Source organism: Ogataea polymorpha (assembly GCF_001664045.1).
Source record: "Ogataea polymorpha strain NCYC 495 leu1.1 chromosome Unknown OGAPOscaffold_1, whole genome shotgun sequence".
Taxonomy (NCBI): Eukaryota; Fungi; Ascomycota; class Pichiomycetes; order Pichiales; family Pichiaceae; genus Ogataea; species Ogataea polymorpha.
In genome coordinates this window covers 583596-598895 of record NW_017264698.1, presented here as the reverse complement: position 1 = coordinate 598895, position 15300 = coordinate 583596, and the positions used below count along the sequence as shown (strand labels likewise).

Here is a 15300-nt window from a genome sequence, read left to right as displayed (position 1 = left end):
AATCAAGGGCCTTCTTCTTGCTCATACCTTTAAGTGAAAATTATTTCAAGAAAAAAAAAAAATCAAATAAAAAATAAATTAGGTTACAACATTATGCGTGTCGCAAAGGAGTAGGATAAGAGGCAAAACCTGCTTTGTTGACTCGACAATCCCAAAAATATTATCAAGCTAGCATATGGTGGTGGTGCTGCTAGACGCATGTGGATACTTTAATGTGTGTCAATGTAGAAAACATTCAGGTTCATAGCTACTGCTTTTTATAAAGCTACAGATATAATTTCTGAGCTATCATTTATATATAAGGCCAGGAATTATCCGAAAGCTAATATCTTTCCATTGTGCCTGAAGGGAATGTTTTCCAGTATAACAACCGTACCCTGCAATATAGTGTCTAAGTATTGCAGCATCTCAGTATATTTCAGATCATTCACGCTACTTATCATCAGGTTTGAGCCGCATAAAATTTTTTTAGCTAAAATGTCTACGGTAGGATCATCACCAGAGAATCCTGTAAATGGAGAAAACCTTGGGCAGCAAGGATCTCTAGACAACGAATCTCATGAAGAGGAGAAAGAGGAGCAAAACCATACTTCCAATGCTTCTGATATAGCCAAAGAGAACCTGGAAGGACAGGATAAACAAATAGAACCGATTAATGACCAGAATCCCGAGGATCGTATTTTTGATGAGACGAAAGAGATCGCCGAGTCTGAGAACGAATCTAACGATAGCACGAGCTCAGACTCAGACTCAAACTCAGACTCCTATTCAGAGTCAGATAGCAAGTCGACTTCTGATTCCAGCTCGGACTCGAGCTCAGATTCGGAATCTGAGGAAGAAGGTGAAGTTGAGGTTTCCGACAACGAGAGCGACATATCTTCGGAGCCCATCAAATCCAAGAACGAACAAGAGGAGGAAGGGCTTGAATTGCCCGAGGACTTTTCCATTCCTCCCGATGCGCCTATTGAGTACATCGGTACTATTACAGCTCTTGTTGAAAGAAGCATTGTGATCAAGGCAGGAGTTTCAGGGGAGATACGCGTCTTGAAAGATGGGTCAATTATCTGCTTAGAAGATAGAACGTTGGTTGGCCCGCTATTTGAGACATTTGGCAGGATACAATCTCCCTCGTATCGTGTTAAATTCAAGACTGAAGACAAGTTAGAAGCATTCAGGGACAAAAAAGGCGCAAAAGTTTTCTACGTTGTTCCTGAGTCCGAGTTCGTGCTTACGTCTGAAATAAAAGCAACAAAGGGAAGCGATGCAAGTAATTGGCATGACGAGGAAATCCCTGAGGAAGAGCAGGAATTTTCTGACGACGAGAAAGAAGCAGCGATGAAAGCTCTTAGGAAACGCAAGAAGAACCAAAAGAAAGATGAGCCAACAAAAAGGCCACTTCCGAATCATGTGAAGTCACAACTTACCTCTCTTCCAAAGAAGGGAGCTCCACAGGCAGGAACTCCCTTTCAAGCTACACAATCCCCGAAACAAGAGAATTCTGCACAGTCCTCGGCTGCTCCAAAGTCCGCCCCGATTAGCCAACCGGTACAAATGTCGCAGCCGTTGCAATCGGTTCGGCCCATTATTCCAGTTCAGTCTCAGCCGCAGCTGTATCAGCCCATGAGTTTCGTGAATCCAGTCCAACAACAATACTATCCCCAGCAACTACCATATCCTTCCACTACAGGGTATTATCAGCAACATGCTCAATATCAATGGTATCCCCAGTACCAGCAATATCCAAATTATCAGATTCCTTACCAACAGGTCCAGAATGCGCAGCCTCAGATTGATCCGAATGTTTTTCAACAAGTCAGCCAGTTCATCCAACTTGCTCAAACGCAAACCCAATCTCAGCAACAATCGCAGCCTCAAAACCTTAATTCACAGAACAAGACTCCGAAAACCTTCTCTGACGACGAATATGACCCTGAAAATGTATAGCAAAGTTTCCATTCGATAGATCATGTGATATATTTTATCAATCGTTACGTAAACCTGATGTCGCTTTGATGTACGTCTTTCTGGCCAGCTCTAATGCATCGGAGGGAAAGCCAGCCAGTTGTGCAATTTCAAAAGCATGCGAATGAGAGCTGATTCCGGGAATCAGTTTGTGGTTGAAAATGAGCTTTTCGTCGATTGGTAATTCGCCATCATGAATTTTAGTTAGAGTAGTTTGATAGAAGGCCGTACGTCGCTCTAACTCTTTATCATCTTTCATCAGTTTGTGGATCTCCGCGCCGAAATGCGTTGCAAAGAGCACTTTGCACTTCTTATTTTTTACCAAATGAGACAAAGATGCATATGCGATGGTTATACCTTCAACCGCCGATGTTCCTCGTCCAAGCTCATCAACTATAGCCAAGGATCTTTCTGTGGAATCCCTAAGTATAATTGCAGTTTCGTTCATTTCTACCATGAACGATGATTGATGTCTGTAAATGTTATCCGAGGCTCCAACTCTGGTAAAAACCTTATCTATGATCCCGATATGAGCTTTTGTCGCAGGGACATAAGATCCTATCTGCGCAAGTATTGCAATCAGTGCATTTTGTCGTAAGAAGGTGCTTTTGCCACCCATGTTTGGGCCTGTGATCACCCATCCACTGCCTGAATCCAGGGCACAACTATTCGCTGTAAAATTTTCAACTCCAGTGACTCGTCCACGCAAACCCTCTTCCACTACCAAATGGCGTCCATTTTCTATCTCAAATTTGGTGCTTCGGTCCACAGTTGGTTTGACAAGACCTTTTTCCCAAGCCAGCAGATAAAAGGAGGAGCAGACGTCCAGAAACTCAATGATAGGAGCAACCTGGCGCAATTCTGTAGAAAGGGAGAGCAAAGTATCCCGAATCAATGATATGATCCTTTCTTCTTCTCTCAAAATGTCTTGCTCAACAAATAACATCTCTGTACCTAAAGTTTGCCATTCGACTGTCCAGAATTTGGCACTGGACTTTGTTCTTTCACGAAGCTGAAGGTCCATGTTGTCGACAAGATTCTTGAATGATTTTCTAGATGATCGAACATCAATGACGAAATCAGTGGACCGAGGATCACGGATTAGATTGAAACTTCCTTGGTAACCGAATTTTTCGAATTTTTCTGACAATTGCTGTATCAGAGCCTGAAAACGAAGCTCAAGCTGGTCATATTTCTCTCTAAGCTCTGCAAGCTTTGGAGAGGCTGTTGGCTTGAGAAACCAGTACTTACGGAGCACTTCGAAGTCATTCCTATTTGTATCAATTTTCACCCTAAGGGCCTGAGGGTTGATTGTGTTGATAATAGATTGAGATAGACTCATAAGAGCTGGAGACTCCTTGAATTTTTCGAATAAAGGCAGAACAAGATTGACTAACTTTTTATCCGGACAGTCCTTCACCATCTTGTGAATCTCATCGATTATCATGATAGTATGTCCCAATTCCAAGTACTCTCCCATGTCGGCCCTCTTGTTATCTGCACGGCGAACGATTCGGCCTAAATCAGTGGTCTTGCGTAACAACTGGATCAGCTCCTCGACAAAAATGTGGTTGTTTAGAAAAACCTCAATATACCTTTGACGTTTCCTAATCTCCCCGACATCTGTGGATGGAGAGAGAAGCCACGTATTTAGAAGTCGGGAGCCTTGTACCGTACATGTCTTGTCAATTATGGACGCGAGAGCTCCAGTTCGGAAACCACCAACTATGGTCTCAGTGAGTTCCAGATCCTGTGCAGCGCGAGGATCAATATGCATAAGCGTATTTGGCAACGATCGTTGGGGCAAGTCAAAACTGAGCTTGTAAAAAGGCAGACACTCATTCAGGTAGTGCAGCAAAACTTTTGCGGCTCCAGCTTCTTTCTGCGAAAGCTTATCCAAACGGCTTTGGACAAGTCGCTTGTTTTCTGAGAAACGGTCGGCAAAATCCAGAAGCGGTGTACTGACTGACGGCAGCGAATACCTGCTTATATAGTATTTCTTCAGTTCTCCCAATTCGGGAAACCACTTCCCTGTAATCAAAGAATCGATATCTAGATCACTGGCTATCAGAATTTCACTTGGATTGATCCTAGTTATGTTGGCCATAAGCTCATTCATATTAGTTTCGAGTACATGAAACTGACTCAAGCCAATATCTACCCAGCACATACCTATCTTTTGACCTAGAGCATCTTTTTTGAATGGGTCCGCAGGAAATTGGATAGCCAGCAAATAATTTGTGCGATGATAATCTCTCAATGCCTCATCAATGATAGTTCCCGGGGTAACCAACCGAGTCACCGGCCTCACAATCACGTTCTGTGCAGTGGTCTGCTGATCACAAACAACAGCTTTGAGCCCTTGGCCAAAAACGATCTGTAAGTATTTTTCAAGCTTGTAGTCAGGAAAGCCTGCAAAAGGTATTTCATGATTTTTGAGAACTCTCTTGCTCAATGTGAGGCCCAAGACGGATGCATGTTTCTCAGCCTGCTGAAAATAGAGCTCATAAAATGATCCCACTTGGATCAAGACCACGTACTGATCTTCAGGATATTGGTCGACAATGTCTTTCAACGTCTGATAAAAATACGTGAGCTCGACATCTGGTTTCGCACCACGGTCTCCAAACTGGTCGATTTCGTCACCCTGGACAGTCTTCTTTATAGTTTTCTTGCCAATCTTCTTGCGGCCTTTCCCTTCCTCCTGGGTCTCGTCGACAGAAGCTTGCTTGTTATCTTGACATGCTTGAATCGACTGGAGAGGAGCGCGTATATTCATAGGAATGCGGACAACTTGGCGTGGATTTACCAAGCTGTGAAACCTTCTCAAAGCATATTTAGGCCCCACGCGTATCATGGAAAATCTGGAGCAACGGGATGGGCTTTTATATACAGAGCGCTCAGCTATGTTACTCGTAACTTTTCAGATTTCATGCCCGCAAAACCGGGACAATTTAATACTTACTTTTTTTTTTGGAATACCAGCACTTCACGATCTATAGTTGTGCTTAGACGAAGCTGCAGGCAGTTAGAAGGAGCTGTGAGTTTGGCAATTAGTCTAGCGTTTGGGCAAAAAGTGTCTATGTATCCTAGGATGCCCGAAACAAAGAGCACAGGATTGGCGGTAACGTCTATAACTCCGGGAACAATACCAGAGAACGGGCACCTTAATGCAACGGTCTCTGACCCAGACCCGTTAGAAACCCTTACAGGACTCCCGAATGGCGAAATGAAGATCAAAAGCTATGAAATGGCTCAACAACCCTGCAATGGGAAGCGAATCAGCGTCGATGAGGCGATTGCTCCCACCAAGCTAGATCTCAATTCAAGAGCCTCCCGGGAAACCTTACGAGCTCCTCTTAGAAACGAAATGAATATCACCATAGAGCGTCAGTCGCAGTATACACAAACAACAGCACACTCAAGTGGTATGGACAGATTGGGCTATACAGAGTCACATACGATTGCGATACCTGAGCCTTACTCTCAAACTGAAATCACTGGTATTGATAGACATAATCAGCAGACACTCACTAGCCGTCACCGTTTTGCAAGAAGAAATTCTTTCAATATAGGGCCTCAAAAACGAAAGTCACGAGCAAAGTCTAATGACAGATATTTGATTCCTGGACAGCGTGTTGTGGAAGGTCACCACAACTATGTCATGGCATATAATATGATTACCGGAATTCGGGTCGCTGTGTCCAGATGTTCAAAGCTTCCAGGGCCTATTAAAGATGAGGATTTTACGAACGTTTCCAAACTAATTTTCGACATGGAAGGAAATACCATGACACCATCTACAAAATATGAATTCAAATTCAAAGACTATGCACCCGAAGTGTTCCGTCATCTCCGTAGCAGGTTCAATATTGATCAAGCAGATTATCTTCTGTCCCTAACGGAACGCGTGAGTTTGACTGAGTTAGGATCTCCAGGGAAAAGTGGGTCCTTCTTCTACTATTCGAGAGATTACAAGTTCATCATCAAAACCATCCATCATTCAGAGCATAAGCATCTTCGCAGATGTCTCAAGCAATACTATGAGTATGTGGAGAAAAACCCCCAAACATTCATCTGCCAGTTCTATGGTCTTCACCGTCTCAAAATGCACTTCACCACTGGAATTCACAAAGTTCACTTTTTGGTGATGAACAACATATTCCCTCCACATAGAGACTTGCACGAAAAGTTTGATCTAAAAGGGTCAACGCATGGGCGTTTTACGGATGTAAGTGCAGCCAAAGCTCAAGGAAAGACGTCGATAGTCCAAAAGGATCTTAACTGGCTTCAAGATCATCACCGACTCAATTTTGGACCCACCAAACGCAAGCAAATTGTAAGCCAGCTAAAAAAAGATGTCCAGCTTCTTGAAACGCTAAATATTATGGACTACTCATTTTTGATCGGAATACATGATTTAACTCTTGCGACGCAGCACGATCCCTACAACCAGCTTTCAAACTTTGATCCTCCCGAAATACGACAGCAATCTGCTTCTACCGCATCTGACGGGTACTTTGATAGCGATGGTGGTATTAGAGCGACAGACGAGCAAGACAATGAGCTACCTATTGTGTATTATATGGGAGTCATCGATTGCTTGACCAACTATTCGACTTTCAAAAAGCTAGAAACATTTTTCCGCACATTGAATCATAGACGCGAGACCATAAGTGCTGTACCTCCAGTCGAATATGGGCAACGGTTCCTTAGATTTATAGAGACTGCCATGAAACCTACATCCAAGTCCGCCTAGAAAAATACATCGCAGTTCGCAATAATAATACACAATTCTATGACAAACCGTTTTTTTTTGTAATCCCATTACTCTTCAATGTGGTCCTCTTCCATTTCTTGCTCAGGTGCTGGTTCATCAATCTCTTTTGGCTCGACGGCAGAAACTTCTGGACCAGGCTGAGAAGCTTCATCGGGCTGTTGGGCAGATTCTGCCTCCATGTCCATATTTTGCTCAGTCGAAACGGTGTCTCCTCTCTTGGCAAATGAAACACGCAGACGTCTTCTACCGTATTCATAGTTGTCCAGTTGATTGACTGCGGCAATCGCGCCGTCGAGTTCCTGGAATTGAACAACAGCAGTCCCCGCTGGTCTATTTAGATCATCAAATTGAAGTTCAGCACGCTTAACAGAAGCGATACTTCCAAATAGGTCATAGAGATCCGTCTCAGACGTCTCCCACGGCAAATTATCCGCGAAGATGGTGTCGTTTGGTTCACCCTGTCCCACAACACCAGCAACAAACTCGGAGTTTCTAGATTCAGCTGCTCCCTGGGGCTCCTTGTTGAACTGTTTTCCAAGTCTCACTTCAATGCGTCTTCCATCCATATCATAACCATTAAAGTCAGCAATTGCCCTATCTGCATCCTCCGAGTTCTCAAAAATCACAGTGCCAAATCCCTTAGAACGTCCTCTATGATCCTCTCTCACATCAGCACGAATAATTGGACCGCAGCTTTTGAATAAGTCTTTGAGGTCTTGCCATCTCACACTGAATGGTAAGTTTCCAATGAAAACTTCATAGCCCTCAGTTAAAGGAGGAGGTGCATTTCGTCTTCTTTCCTCGCGACCAGTGTTTTCTTTTTCTGGAGGAGGCAGATCTTCTCTAACAAAGATCTCACGGCCCTCGTACATTGTGCGATCAAACTTGGAAATTGCCTCTTGAACAAGGTCCTTGTTCGCAAACTCAACAGTTCCCATTCCGCGAGATCTTCCCCGAGAAGTGACCACATCTGCACGCACAACTTCACCGACTTCGCGGAAAAGGTCCTTCAAATCGTACCAAGTGGTATGATAAGGAAGGTTTCCAACGAAGATCGAGTTTTCGTAAACTCTATTAGATTTTGACTCGTGCTCACGTGGACCACGGCCACGAGTCTCAAACCTGCTACCAATTCTTGCACGCAACGGTCCTCCTCTTCCTCCTCGGCGAGAGGAGAAACCGCGTCTATCGTCTCTTCTCTCATTCCGACGTGGAGGCGAGCGAGACCTCTGGCGCCATTGTTCTCTCACAGGTGACCTCGAACGATCCTAAAATGTTAGCCTTTTAGCGAAAAGCTGAATACTTACCCTGTTGTATTCATCTAATTCCATGTTGTCAGACATAATCAGTGGAAAATTTTGATGTAGCTGAATTGGATTATAGGAAATATTTTCAGTTGATTAGCTAAAGGTCGAGAAATGCTTATATAATACTAACTCAAACGAACTCATTTCAGTGATGACGACCATGCGCAATGTGTTGAATGCTGATTCTTTTTACATATCTATAGCCAGTGGACCACAAAGATTCCCATGGTATTATCTAAACAAAGAGTGATTAAATGCCACCCATGACGAAGCTAGGAGTGTATTTTGCTCTAAGTGACCTGATATTATGAGACGTCACCAATCTACTTGGCATGGGAAACATATAGAGGATCTCATTACTGAACTAGGATGACGGGGTCGATAAGCGGTACTTTGATATGTCTGCAGCCAACCAATTTTTTATGGGGAGAGTGATTTATCCTTTACTCTTTTGATTATTGCACACCTAATTTAGTTTAGATACCCTTTACATCCTGGGGCCCCGCATAAGCATGGAATTCTTTCCTCATCATTGGTCTCCCTTTCGAATTTATAGTCGTAAGTTAGCTCCTCGTTGGCTGCAATATCGCGCAGAGCGTAAATAACAATTCTTTTCTTTCCTTCCACCTTGATGATCTTTGCCGTGCAAGAAGGTACGCAACAATGATTAATGAAGCGAGCTATGCCTCCCTTTTTGGATGCATCAATAACGGTGTTCTCATCAATACGGAACAAATAGGACGAGCCAATGCCGGATCGAAGGTATTTCTTTTCTCTGACTTCGGCAACTTGTTGCCGAATTCGCTCTCCGACATACTCTATAATCATCTCTTTCGCAGCAATCGGCTCTAAAGCATACAGACCCCAGTTGTGGATGGCCGATCTGGCAAACTGTACAGGTTTTTTCCGTTTTGTCAGCTGGTTCAGGTCCAAAATATCCGTTTCGGAGCCCAACATCTGTTTCTGGGCACTGATGTCCGCCGCAAACCGACGATTATTAGCCCTATTAACCCTAGAACTTTGTATTGCTTGCGTCTCACCCTCGTCTTCGTTTTGAACAGTATTCAGAAGCTTATGGGCTTTCCGGCGATGCAATAGGTACTCGCTCTTTACCTTGTCGGGTATTTTGTAGTAGCCTTGAGTGCGGAAGCTGCCAGTTGAATTTTGCAGTTTATCGTTCCTCAAAATTTCTTGTGAAAACTCAATTGCTTCCGCATCTTCTGCACTTGTCTCAGTCATGGAGCTTAGATGCTTAATTTTCTTCACATATTCTTTGTGTTTCCAGGCCCAAAGCTTGACATCTTTAATCTCTTCGCTCTTTGGTAAGTCTTCGAACGCTCTTCGTGCGAAAGCAAAATCCTCATCATCATGAATGATAGCTTGCAAGCTGTTCAAATCAAAGCCCATCTTACTATAATCGTCATCATACACCGTCCTAGCCACATCATGAGAAGGCTTGTATAGCTCGCTAACCAAATGGTCTTTCTTCCGATCAGCCCCAGATTCCTCATTCTGACGATCCAGTGACTCAGGTGACGTTGGCTGCGACGTGACTTTAGACTCTGGAAGATCTTGAATATCTTCCTCATCCGAGGAAGAAGTGGTTTCTATGGCAATCATCTTTTGTTTCTTGGAAGCTTTATTTTGGTCCCCATCCTCTGATTCGTTGTCAGAGTAGTTCAGCGCATGAGCCATAGGAACAGCATTAAGCTTACGTTTGTACCTATTCTCCACAGGCTTCCTCCTGAAAGTAGATAGCGATGATATAGGAATAGATTGGTGCTGAACGGTGAATGCAGAGACACCCACATGCCCATTCAGGGAGTCTGCCTTGGTTTCTTTAGTATCCTCTTTTTCCTTCAGATATTTTTCCAGAACAGATTTGTACTTGTTGCTATCCAACAACGAAAGCAATTTGGGGCCGATTACTTTCTCTCTCAAATCTTTGAGCAAATAGTCATGAAACTCCCTGATTAACACTGCTTTTGCTTGACCAGCGTGGCCAATTCTTTCACCAATCTTTGTCTGGTTCATCAATTCATCAGGAACCACGAAGTCCATGTACAGTTTGTATTTGGAGAAAGGCCTTCCGTCTTCTTCGTCAAAGCATTTTTCAGCATCCGCAATATTATTAAACACAACGTAGAAGCCCGATTTGTGAGTTAAAATTCGGTCGAAATTGTGCCCAGAAAGAAGCTTTCGTATGTCTGACGAGTTCACATTACGAGTGTTAACAAATTTATCTGGAATGAGAAGAAATGGCCTATTCGCAATGTGTTTATCAAAGTTGAACGGAAGAGTGACCGAGGACAAAGTTCTCACATGACGATCATGAGCCGAAAGCTTCACAGGCAGCTGATCCCGGCCCGTCCTATTGAGTTTTTTTCGTTCTTCTCGCTCTCGTCTCTGCTCTTCCCTCTCTCTCTTTTGTTCGTCGCGTTTCTGCATCATCTGCAGCTCCTGCTGGCGTCTTCGCTCTTCTTTTTCTTTCATCAGCTGCTGTTTCTTGGTATCTAGAATTCGATTGTAGATTGTATTAAACAGTTGATCGTTGTTGTTAAGTCCACATCGAAGGTACTGGCCTCCGATCTGCAACTTTTTGTGCACTGCCTCGACTGCTTTGGTGGCCGCTTGATGCGCTGACTCAGGATCTCCATCATATTCTAATACGCACAAACCTAGTGGGACTGCCGTTAAGGGGTCGTCAATCCCCCTCAGGTCCGAGATTTTCCCAAACTGAGCAAAATTATTTCTGATGATCACGAGCGGAGTGGTGGTCGGAAAATTCCAGATGACAAGTTGTGATGATGGCTCGGGCCCCACAGAATATTTATCGTACTTAAATTTGGGTATGAGTAAAGAGGTGTGGGGGCGCCGCAGTAGCTTTGGTATCTTTTGCAGCGCTTTTGGTCGTGGGTCCTCACTTAGTCCTCGGTCGCGGTCTGTGAAGATATATATGGGTTTTGAGCCTTTTGATGGATCCTTTCGCAAGTCTGGGTCGTAAGTGATTTTGAAGCTGCGGTGCTGTTTGTCTTTGCCAACTTCAGCAGCTCTTTTGTCCGCACGATGGTTTTGACTAGGAACAGACGAATAGTCGTAATAACGCAAGAGAGGTGAGCTTTCGCTCCTTATCGTATCTGGGGGAGTTGGGTATCTGCCATGTGATCGATGCAATCCACCGTTTTGCGGATCTTCCCGAAGTGGCCCCCGGTACGCGTTTCTATGAAAGACCATGCAGATAAATAAAATACCAAGCAATTTGATATTTAAAAAAATCGGGAAAATAGCGTGAAGCACACAGATTTATGTCGCGCTTTGTTGCCGCAGATGAGGTCAATGACGAGGATTTGGCGAACCAGGAGGCACATGAGGAGAAGCTTTTGAGTGCTTTCGAGCAGGAGAAGAGCAAGGAGGGGCGCAGGACGCTCGCGCAGCAGCTAAGGGAGAACAGGCAACAGAAATACAAGGAATACAAGGACAGCATGGAGGAGGAAAACTCTCTTTACAAGTGGACTGAAAGAGATATGGAATATTATGGTAAACTTGAAGAAGAACGAAGGTCTAAGAGATTGAAGGAGAAAGCAGATATTGAAAGGGAGATCACGACTTACAAGCAAGCTATAAGAGCGCGCGAACGAACAGAAAGCAGCTCCATCCTTAACGAGCTCGAAAAAATCGAAGCTATGGAAGGACACAAACGAAGATACTACACAAAAGACAGAGCTTATAGAATCAAGAAGCAGAAAGCCGCAGCGAATGGTAACAACTCTGATCGCGCTCAGCTGCCAGACAGCAATTCTGACACCGCAGGCCGGATTCCTAAAACTCGCTCACAAAAGGAGACGTCTCTTAGCCACCAAAGAAGTCAAGTGTCATGTTCTCCAAAAAACTCCATTCAGTCGCAACTTGGCTATTCCTCGGAGAGCGAATAAATTATATAAAATTCGTAAAATTTTGTCCATCCATTTTCATGTTTTCGCTTTTTCGCCCGTTGGTCCAATTTTCATTTCCACAACTGACCCGTGGACTTGCGAAGACGCACCGTGCCACTTACAAAAGATGGCGTAAGACAGGCACTGGCTACAAGCGTGGATTGCAGGGCCGCAAACACGGAAACGCTGGCCACCCGCACAGCATCTTGAAGAGGAGAACTGGAATTACCTACGCTAACCATATCCAAGAGAAGCAGCTCAAGCGTCTAATGCCCTACCTGTGAAACAATCACCAGATCTGTATATACAAAAATTAATACAAACGAATTACTGACGAACTGCAATCTTATGAGCGATTGATCTATGCATGCAAAGAGGAGGAGTCCAGCTCACCGTATTCATGCCACCCCTCCTCGTTTTTCATCTCCACCGTCTCAAAGTAGTGGTAGTTGACTTTGAGCGTTTGTGCAAATGGGACGTTGTCAAAAGACACGATTCTTAACTTGCAATATGAATTGTCTTTGATTTCTTTCACGACCTTAACAAACTCGTCCAATGTGGGTGTTGGTTTTTCATTAACATGCGTGATGAAATTGGTGACACCAATGGTGTATAATCTGGAGGGAGATCCTGGCGCCATGGCCGTACAATAAACTTTAGAAGGTAGCTGTTTGATCACTTGTCTTACACCATGATGAGGCTCCTGTAACACGGCACCGGCCCAATAGACCACGTGCTTAGTGACAAAGGAGCTACTCAAAACCAAAGGAACATTGATGTCCATGATTTGCTTGTTTCTGACGATTTTGAACGAAATCTCGTTTACATTCTCGTCGAGGTCTCGGATAACATGGTCAATATCACGAAATTGTGTGATGACTCGATTATTTGCACTCAGCACAATATCTCCATGTCTGAGACCGCAGGAGGGTTTGTTATCGAGTGAAATGCTAACCTTGGGAACGCTGAGCAGTCTGGGTTGATCTGCAGACTTTTCTTCAATTTTTGTGATCCACTCCTGCGGAACACCACTGATTCTAGCATTAACGATAGGGATGTTACCAAATTCAGCATCAATGAATTTGAGTTCCGGGACCTGCTGGGTTTTGAGGTTTTCGAGTTCCCAGAGCACATCTGTAGCGTCCAGCCCCATGGAATAGGTCTTGTCTTCGTCCGCGTCGAAGGCGAGCCAAAACGCACGGACCAGCCCACTGGGGTCACAGAGAACGCCAGAACCACATTGCTGGCCTAAGTTAGAGTCAATTAGCAGGGCTTCGAAATTGGAGGCCTTGAATCTGGGGGAGGTGACATTATTCGGAAGATGTATGATCCCAATGTCACTAACTTTTGTTTCGTCAACAACCACCCTTTGGGCTCTGTTGTGACCAATAAACACCACTTTGTCACCTCTTCCCAAAGGCTTCTCGCAGAATTGGGGAGTTTGCAAAGGAGCCAAAATTAGTTTGGGATCGTATTTCAAAATGGCATATCCCTTGGTTGGGTGTAAAAAGACAACCTTAGCTGGTACTATGATCGATTCTGCAACGGTCATAGTAACGTCCAGGAGGTCATGAGGCACACAGTACCTCGAAGCAAGAAGATATCCGTTGGTAGCATCAATCACAACGGCATACGACTTGCGAGACTGTCCACTGAACGAATCCAGCGGGACAGGCATGGTGCTCTTTAACATCACCAAAGAACGATCGAGTTGCTTACAACCTTCAAATTCGATCGGAAGCCCCACAAATTTAGCATTTTTCGGGGACAGAGCCGGTGGTGGTAATGGTTTCTCTTGCAGAGTTGTGAAGTCCCAAAGACCAGTCGTGTCGTTTCTTTCTGCTAAACGGAAACTAGAGTGCCAGTGGCGATCGATTTGGACGATTTTGATAATTGGGACATGAAGGTCCGTAAGATGGCGGCACTTGACGGTCACGAAAGCAGAGTCCGGGATTGATTTCATAACCTCGATGAATTCGTCGAGATTAGACACATCTTTATCGTCAATCGAGTCCAAGAGCCATCCATTAGGAACATTGGTGCCCAACACAAAAGAGCCAGCGGCATTGCTCACGTGAACACCTTTCACTGCCACTGCATAAATTCTAGCGAGTTGGTAACTCAGATCATTGAAAGTCGCACCGCAAACGGTGACGTACCTTCTGGGTGTAATTGAGTGAAGATCTCCAACAGTACAGCGAACAGTTAAATCTTTGCCGCCTCTCTGAATGACTATCTCAATCTCTTTGCCGACATGAGTATCCAGAATTTCGTCCACAGTGATGAATGTAGATATCAACTCTCCGTTGATAGATATCAAACAATCACCTTCTCTTATTAGCCCATCAGCAGGGCCTTCAGGTAACGTGACAGCAGAGACCAGAAGACCATTGAGACTCGGAAACTTTTCTCTCATCAGTTTTTCTGTCTCTGCGCGAAGTCCCAGCCGGCGACATTTATCGAAAGGTTCCAATAGCCATTGAACTTGAATACTTCCTCTCGTAATAGGCTCGTTATTCTGGATGCATTTCAGAGCGCGAAGAACTCGATACACAGGCAGAAAAAAGTCTGTAGAGGTTTCTGTATTACCTCCTGCTTGTAAAGCCACCGCATGGCCATCTATATTGACAACGGGGGAACCCGAGGACCCTCCCGAAGCCGAAGCTGCTGCTTGCAAATATTCTGTGTTGAAGTCGTTGTATGAGTTAATACCATAGTCTGGGGCATTTCTGTCAAGTCGTGAGATAAAACCGGAAAGTATAGAAAGTTTTTCACCCGAATCGTTGCCTATGACCATTATTTCTGCTCCGATCTTGGCAAGATCTGGCCTTAACTGTAATTCACCAACATCCATGTATTTTATATCTGCTGGGTTATATCTCAGAAATCCAAAGTCGTGCACGGGATCCCTGTAGATTGGTTTGACCTCGCATTCTTCATGGTTATCAAACACGGCATATCCAATAAAGGGCCCTGGTCCAACGACATGTCTATTAGTCAAAATTATTCCCAGTTTTGCGTCAACAACAAATCCCGTTGCCTCACTGCAAAGAGCGTTCTCGGTATCAAAGTTCACCACTTGAGCAAAGTGGATCGAAACCACAGATTTGACGACTTTTTCCACAATATGCTGCCATCTCGAATGATCTTGCTTTACAAAGTCTCCTAGCTCAGACCCCAACACGGAATCCACGTCATCCATGGATATATCATCAGACTTTTGTCTTTTAGCGTGGCCATTTGACGGAGGATCTCCATGTCGCTTAGGGTGATAATCCTCAGTCTCGAACATGAAAATACACTTGGCTGGTTATTCAGA

At 44.3% G+C, this 15300-nt stretch overlaps 7 protein-coding genes across 7 annotated transcripts; 3 read left to right on the top strand and 4 right to left on the bottom strand.

Moving 5' to 3' along the window:
* Window positions 1–477: 477 nt before the first annotated feature.
* OGAPODRAFT_6059 (uncharacterized protein) lies at window positions 478–1944 on the top strand (the record flags this gene model as incomplete). Its single annotated transcript, XM_018355776.1, has 1 exon — window positions 478–1944. The coding sequence occupies one exon, from the start codon at window positions 478–480 to the stop codon at window positions 1942–1944; it is 1467 nt and encodes a 488-aa protein (XP_018213092.1).
* A 37-nt stretch (window positions 1945–1981) lies between these two features.
* Window positions 1982–4741, bottom strand: OGAPODRAFT_10981 (uncharacterized protein; the record flags this gene model as incomplete). The annotated part of the gene is made up of 1 exon (XM_018353255.1): window positions 1982–4741. One exon carries the CDS (start codon window positions 4739–4741, stop codon window positions 1982–1984), a length of 2760 nt encoding a protein of 919 aa, XP_018213091.1.
* A 651-nt stretch (window positions 4742–5392) lies between these two features.
* Window positions 5393–6721, top strand: OGAPODRAFT_45305 (uncharacterized protein; the record flags this gene model as incomplete). Its single annotated transcript, XM_018355495.1, has 1 exon — window positions 5393–6721. The coding sequence occupies one exon, from the start codon at window positions 5393–5395 to the stop codon at window positions 6719–6721; it is 1329 nt and encodes a 442-aa protein (XP_018213090.1).
* Window positions 6715–8069, bottom strand: OGAPODRAFT_15196 (uncharacterized protein). Its single transcript, XM_018353568.1, has 2 exons — window positions 8050–8069; window positions 6715–8010 (listed from the first exon to the last, which is right to left on the bottom strand). The coding sequence occupies exon 2, from the start codon at window positions 7678–7680 to the stop codon at window positions 6790–6792; it is 891 nt and encodes a 296-aa protein (XP_018213089.1). The 5' UTR covers window positions 7681–8010; window positions 8050–8069; the 3' UTR covers window positions 6715–6789.
* Window positions 8070–8434: 365 nt separating this feature from the next.
* Window positions 8435–11750, bottom strand: OGAPODRAFT_15195 (uncharacterized protein; the record flags this gene model as incomplete). Its single annotated transcript, XM_018353567.1, has 1 exon — window positions 8435–11750. A coding segment is annotated over exon 1 (2758 nt), but the record flags the coding sequence as incomplete, so codon positions are not given.
* On the top strand, window positions 8435–15218 carry OGAPODRAFT_91898 (uncharacterized protein). Its single transcript, XM_018357056.1, has one exon. The coding sequence runs from the start codon at window positions 11355–11357 to the stop codon at window positions 11979–11981; it is 627 nt and encodes a 208-aa protein (XP_018213086.1). The 5' UTR covers window positions 8435–11354; the 3' UTR covers window positions 11982–15218.
* OGAPODRAFT_15193 (uncharacterized protein) lies at window positions 11817–15218 on the bottom strand. The gene has a single exon (XM_018353566.1). The coding sequence runs from the start codon at window positions 14395–14397 to the stop codon at window positions 12343–12345; it is 2055 nt and encodes a 684-aa protein (XP_018213087.1). The 5' UTR covers window positions 14398–15218; the 3' UTR covers window positions 11817–12342.
* Window positions 15219–15300: the final 82 nt, after the last annotated feature.

Bases quoted from the DNA above. Each gene is read 5' to 3' on its own strand.
- OGAPODRAFT_15196 (XM_018353568.1), bottom strand. From the start codon at position 7,680: ATGGGAACTGTTGAGTTTGCGAACAAGGACCTTGTTCAAGAGGCAATT.
- OGAPODRAFT_91898 (XM_018357056.1), top strand. From the start codon at position 11,355: ATGTCGCGCTTTGTTGCCGCAGATGAGGTCAATGACGAGGATTTGGCG.
- OGAPODRAFT_15193 (XM_018353566.1), bottom strand. From the start codon at position 14,397: ATGAGAGAAAAGTTTCCGAGTCTCAATGGTCTTCTGGTCTCTGCTGTC.